The sequence below is a fragment of the Pezoporus occidentalis genome, unplaced genomic scaffold (genome assembly GCF_034315485.1).
Source record: "Pezoporus occidentalis ecotype Australia unplaced genomic scaffold, CSIRO_AGI_Poc_V1 ctg98, whole genome shotgun sequence".
NCBI classification, from domain to species: Eukaryota; Metazoa; Chordata; class Aves; order Psittaciformes; family Psittacidae; genus Pezoporus; species Pezoporus occidentalis.
In genome coordinates, this window is record NW_026916347.1 from 1,621,730 (window position 1) to 1,628,162 (window position 6,433).

The following is a 6,433-nucleotide window of genomic DNA, read 5'->3' on the forward strand; positions in this document are numbered from 1 at the left end:
ACAGAAGCCGCTGGGGAGTAGTAAAATGAGAGGATTGCCTTGAGAAGCTTAAGAGGTTAATGACATACAGCTATGAGTGGATGGAGTTTGCATGGACCCCTTTACTGATCTCAGATCTGATCCAGTTGCAGCCCAGTTCTAAAGGAAAAGCCTGTAAATCAGTACAAGAATTCTGGTGAATCGTGCTATGTGCTCATGGTTTGTGATGTAACCAGCAGTTCTTGATGGAATTACAACTGCCCTGCTCACACTCACCTGCTATTTGCTCTGTATTAAGTTATCAATAGTAAATAAACTGTATTAGATTTCAAGCTGACCTGTTCATGCCAAATGGATGTGTCTTGCCCACAGGCTGCCCTAATTTAAAACATGTGGATCGATTTAAATCCTGTTGCTTCCATACATTAAGCTACTGTTTAGATTTTTGCCTCATCGATATTCTTTGCCATTTTTAAATGGATGTTTAGTTTGCTGTGGGCTTGGATCAAAAGTGTTCTCCGATAGTGGTTTCTTTGTTTTTGTTTTTGGTTGGTTGGTTGGTTTGGGGTTTTTGGTGTGGAAGGTGATGGAGGAGTAGAAATGAGGTGGATTATGGTGTCGTTATACAGCACGTACACCCATCACCTGAAACCAAGAGAAGACATTATGTTTGTTCTTTAACATGCAAACCCTTCATTATAATCAAAGGAAGTTTAATTGCCAGAAAGATGGGCTCCTTGTTCAGTGAAAATGCAACTGAAGTCATGAGAGCTGTTGTATGATAGTATATTTCCCATACAGCAGTATAAGTCTCATAGAACACAGAAGTTTTCAGGTTTTCCCAGGTTTCTAAGGGGTGAATTTATATGTAAAATAGAATTTCCCAGAAGAATAAATTTAAAAAAAATCAGAGACTTATGTCAGACTCCAAAGAACATATTTAGGCTTCTAAATAACTAGCCTGGGCTTTTCAAAAGTGTTGAGCTCTGCCAGCCCCACTACTGTTAGGATACAGCTTCTAAGATATAGGCTGATCGTCATTAGACTGCATGTTCTTGCAAAGAAATACTAAGAATATGCAGTAGGTCAAAGTGTCTTCTTATCTTTGTACAGAGATAAGGGCTGCTGTTCCTTGTAGGAAACAGTGTCTTAGAAGCGGAAGGCTGCACTTCTTATCATTCAAGTATGTGCCATAAGGGGGTAAAAATAGGGACATTGAGGATAAGAAAGTTGAAACCAAGGCACCTGCTACCCACAGAAGGAAACTTGGGAATGAAATATGGCTGAGAATCTCTTCTCTTTTGAATACTTCAGATCTTCACTTATAGGAGTAAATATTTGCCTGTAAAAGCCTGTGAGATTATTGATGTGAGAAAAGGCTTGCAGGATTTAGACTTCTGACTTTATCACGCCGACTAAATTCCATTTACTGAGTTTTACAGAAGTTGAAAATGTCAGAGTTGGCTGAACAAATTCTGTTTCAATACCTATTAGACATTTACAGGACATCGTAAATCCCCGGTGAGAATCCTTTTGTTTGTGACCTAAACAGAACTGCTCAAACAGAAAAGTTGAAATAAGGTATTCAAATTGTATGACTGTTGCCAAATAATGCACAATTCATTCAGTCTCACAATACTTTAATCCAGTATTCACTTTGCCGTGATATATATAATGCAGGCTATTTACAATGATTGCCATTCTTTAAATGCCAGTTTTCCTTTGAAACAAGCAGCAACAGCAACAACCAGGCCCATACCCTGCTCCAGACATTGTTTGCAAGGATTTTCATTTGTATCACTAATGTACAGATTTACACATAACAGAAAAAGTGAGTATTCTTATTCTTAGAGATTCTGCTTTGTATACTACCTGCAGCCACATTCTGCCACTTTCATCCCTTCATAGTTGTATATCAAAGTGGGCACACCAGCATCATCCTTATAAAGAATGGAGATTGAATCCAGTTTGGTTGGAACACAACAGGCCTTGGAAGCTTTCTTTGGGTTTTGGAGGTGCACCAGCGTTTGGACAATAGCATGTTTCGTTGGGGTAACATTATCTGTCAGAGGGAAGAAACAACCTCCTTTACACTCAAAAGCCTCATAATCTTTCGGTGCAATGATCCAGGAATCCCAGCCAATCTCCTCAAAATTGACATGGAGGGAAGTTCTCCGGCAGTGGTTGGCTCCGATGCTTCTCTTGGTTCTGGAGGAATGCTGGTGGTGCCCAGTGATGGCCTTTTCCTCTCCCTGTTCTAGCTCTTCAGATGAAGTGTTGTTCTTCCCTAGTTTCTTCAGCACACTTTCTTGTTCATGAACAATCATCTCCCGGAGCTCCACTTTGGTCTCTTTTGTCCCATTGTTACGGTCATTGGAGAACACTATTAACAGGGGCAGATTTTTTGTATCAGGGTTAACACTGATAGCTGGCTTCCCACAAGTGAAACCACCCAGAGCCTTACTCTCTATAACAACCTCTAGCTTGTTTTTAGTTTTCAGTTTGTCTGCCCTGACCCATCTTTTCACAGCGCTGGACACTTCAAATATCTTCCAACCACATTCCTGAATATTGTGGGAGACAAGGAAAGATTTGGTACTTTCTTTGTTTTCCCAGTGGTCACCACCTAGAACATCATAAATGACCATGTTGCCTTCCAGCTTAGAGAGAGAGACAAATCCCCTGTGACAGGAGATATATATTCTCAGTTCAGCTCTGGTGATTTCCTCATATCGTGGAATAGAGATGTTGAAGAGCAAGATGTGCTTCTGAAATGGATTTTCTTTTGGTGAAGCTAAAGAAATAACATCTGCAATAGGAAATGAAAATGTGGTTACAGTGCTTTTCTGACTGTCTAACTAACTTGCTTTTAGAAGACTCAGGATGTATTTTGGAGTTGCAAAAAGAGCTTGGCTATCCAGTGCTAAAAAAACAAAATAAAATACCATCCTCTGGCTGTGTTTCAAGGGCAGAGAATGGAAAGAAGAAATGGAGGTCCCTGGTGTTGGTAATGTTTTCACCAAGATTGCATGGTCAGATGAGTATGAGGAGAGGAGCATGAGTCTGCCTAATGATGCTCATTAATATTAAGTACATAAATAAGGCATCTGGGGAGTGTTCAGATTTAGCGATTTCCTAAGAGATTTTTACACAAAGAATTCCTGAAAAACCCTATGAATTTCCTTATCATCCTGCAATGGGATGTACTGCCCTCCTGATACAGAGAAGTATTCTACGTATTTAGGTGTCTCTGAGAACTAGCTGTGCTGAGGCTTTTGTTGTCTTCAGATAACTTTGAAAGGGAGTTTGGGGAAATAAAAAAGGTTTTGAAAATTCTGAATTGAAGCTTCAGGGTGTGTCTAAATCGGGACTTGGTGAGAAACAGCTTTTCTTGTTCAGGTCCCAGTCCATTCCAGGCTGGACACACCGAGCTAGTGTGGTTTTGTTTGTGGTTTTTTTTTTCCCTGCAAAATTGTATGCAGTACCATCAACTCTGCCTTGGGAGGGGCAGATACTTGGGCGGAAGATCAGTAGTGTTTAAAAGTCATCACTGACTGATGTCTATTTGATGGTCAATGTAAAATAAGTACTCAATCATGACTGGGCTTTAGAGCAGTTTTAATCGGCTAATGTTGATATTTCTTCACAGTGTTTACCCACTAAAACAGTCAGAGAAGAGAGTGAGATATGGAACCTATAATCTAGCTCATTCTGTTAAGTTTTCTTTCCATTTCAGAGCTAGGGGCACTAATTTAGGAATTTGAAGTTCTCCCTAGTTCTGTTACTTCTGTATGTCTGTTTTCATATAAACAGAAGCTTTATTTCTCCCTATCTCATTTTTATCCCAAGAATTGCATTTATTTCTTTTTTACTTCTTCCTTTGATGGAGCTTTTAAAAAGTCTATTTAATGTTACACAGGTAGAGATCTTGATTTTTTTTCTTTTTGGTTAACACAAGCTTGACTACCCATTTCCATACAAATCTTTCCCTCTAACTCAGAATTTTGGGGGAGCACTGCTGTTCCCTGTTTGGATCCCTGGACACATTTCTTTGTTGGCTGCTGTGTTTTTTAAAGAAGAGCCCACCTGAGAGAAGAGCTCTCTAGCATGGATGTCTCAATTATAGATGATAAAAAATTTGCATTCTAACATTAAAACTCAGCTCCAAATATCTAGTTTTGAGAAACATTATTCATGTAAACCCTCTTACTCAGTACATCATCTCAGTTGATGCATTTGAGAAAAGAGTATTGCACAGTAAAAATATCAAAGAAGAAAATGAAAGGTAATTGTATTTTTTAAAGACTGAAAAAACCCTACAGATCAAGAGTACAATCCAAAATTTTAATCTATTTTATTTCTAAATAATCAGTGGAAGTTTGGCACTCAGTTCCCTCTGAATATCAAAAGAATCTGAGTGCCTCCTGTCCATGTAATTCTTTAAAAATTCTAGTCCACATATTTAGGGCTTTTCCTACCTTCAGTACTGAAGCTCCTCACAATATTGGATGCAGGGATGGAGGACTTGTCTGCAGTATATCTGTTGTATAAATCAATCATGAACTGTGGTGGTTCTTCTTTGGTCTTCACTTGTGAGGGGACTCTTGACAAATTCAAACTCCTTAGTAAATCCATCTTCATATTCTCCAGGAAAGATTTAAAGTCGAAATGAGTCTCACCTTCGACTTCCTCAGGATCATGAAAGTGTGCATCAGACTTTCCCATAACTGGTAACTTGTTCCAGTCTTCCAAAGGCTTACCTCTTGTCAAACAGGCAATGATGTTGAAAACAGACAGTGCAGCTAATACCCCCAAATAATGCATTTCTTCTATATTTACTTTCTCGTGGAGAGACAAAAGGATAAGGGTATTTTAGCTGTTTAAAAGTCTTGTTTCATTACAGACAGAGGAAAGGAAATGGAAGGCAAACAACTGGAATACCCTTTGCAAATCACTTTCTTGTGTTCTTTTTGCAGTCTGCTTCAAACCGCAGCCTCTTGTCAGTTGTCAAGCAGATTGGTTGTACACTTGCCCTTATCAGAGTCATTGATGCCATGCTTCAGCTTCAGTTATCTAGCAAAGCTCTTAGTTAATGAAGATTCTGTAAACATCTGACAAACACATGTGGCTGGTGGGAAGGACATTGTATATTGTAAAGAATCCACATTTCACTTTAGGGTCATCATTGCTTAATTACACTCTTCTATCACTTCCTTGCCAAACAGAGAGAATATTTGTTAGGGACGTGGAAAATTATACTGTTTTCATCACTACTAGAAAATAGTGATCTAGAAAAAACCCACTCTGTTAGCTATTAGTAAATGACATCTCACAAATCTTTATTACAATCCCTTCACATGCTATCAGAGAATCCTTGATCATTTGATGGAGATTTGTGATTCTGCAAGACGTGATCTCATGACAGTACAAACAAACTTAAAACTTCTTCCCGTTTATCAGCCAAGAGCAATTATCTGTACACAGTGAAATATCTGTTTTGTGTCAAGTTCTCTTCATGGTGTTTGCAGGCTTGTCCATTTTCAGTTTGATTCCTTTGGAGTATGGGAATTTAGTCTTGTTTTTATAGTATCTTATGTAATATATTTCTTAGATTCTTGATGGTCAATCCAGTCCAAGAACAACCAGTCATTATTTTAGTGACCTTCTCAGGCCACATGGAAAGTAAAAGGTCTCTGTGAAGATACAGATTATCTAGGAAGATACTGTTATCCATTATAAGAATGGGCCAAGGCAAAAATATGAGACTTATGATAGAATTTTTCATTATACAGAAGAAAAAACTCTAACTTATTTGTAAACAAAAATGTCACTTGCTGTTTACCTTAATGAATGCATTAGGATTCAATCTAATGATATGTGTGTTATCTGTACTATTAATGTATCATTTTTCCTAAGCACAACTCAATCTATGCTTTTACATGTGTCATAAAGTCTAAATAGTAGTATGAGCTTTTACATTACAAAAATCTCATTGCAAAGATTTTGTCCTTTCTGCCATTGTTCTGTAGCTTTCTAGGAGTGCATACGCAGCATTTAAAGTGATCCCAGACTTCTCAATTACTCGCTTTATGTGTCTGTTCAAGTGTCACCTTCCAGTATCTGAAGGGCGCCTGTAAGGATGCTGGGGAGGGACTCTTCATTAGGGTCTACAGTGATAGGACAAGGGGTAATGAGTTAAAACTTAAACAGGGGAAGTTTAAATTGGATATAAGGAGAAAGTTCTTTACTGTAAGGGAGGTGAGGCACTGGAATGGGTGGCCCAAGGAAGTTGTGAATGCTCCATCCCTGGTGGTGTTCAAGGCCAGGTTGGACAAAGCCTTGGGCGACATGGTTTAGTGTGAGGTGTCCCTGCCCATGGCAGGGGGGTTGGAACTAGATGATCTTAAGGTCCTTTCCAACCCTAGCTATTCTATGATTGTATGATTTAGCATTG

At 38.8% G+C, this 6,433-nt stretch overlaps 1 protein-coding gene across 1 annotated transcript; it reads right to left on the reverse strand.

Moving 5' to 3' along the window:
* Positions 1 to 1,602: 1,602 nt before the first annotated feature.
* On the reverse strand, positions 1,603 to 5,253 carry GDF2 (growth differentiation factor 2). The gene is made up of 2 exons (XM_062606713.1): positions 4,458 to 5,253; positions 1,603 to 2,788 (listed from the first exon to the last, which is right to left on the reverse strand). The coding sequence occupies exons 1-2, from the start codon at positions 4,801 to 4,803 to the stop codon at positions 1,848 to 1,850; spliced, it is 1,287 nt and encodes a 428-aa protein (XP_062462697.1). The 5' UTR covers positions 4,804 to 5,253; the 3' UTR covers positions 1,603 to 1,847.
* Between the last annotated feature and the right edge of the window lie 1,180 nt (positions 5,254 to 6,433).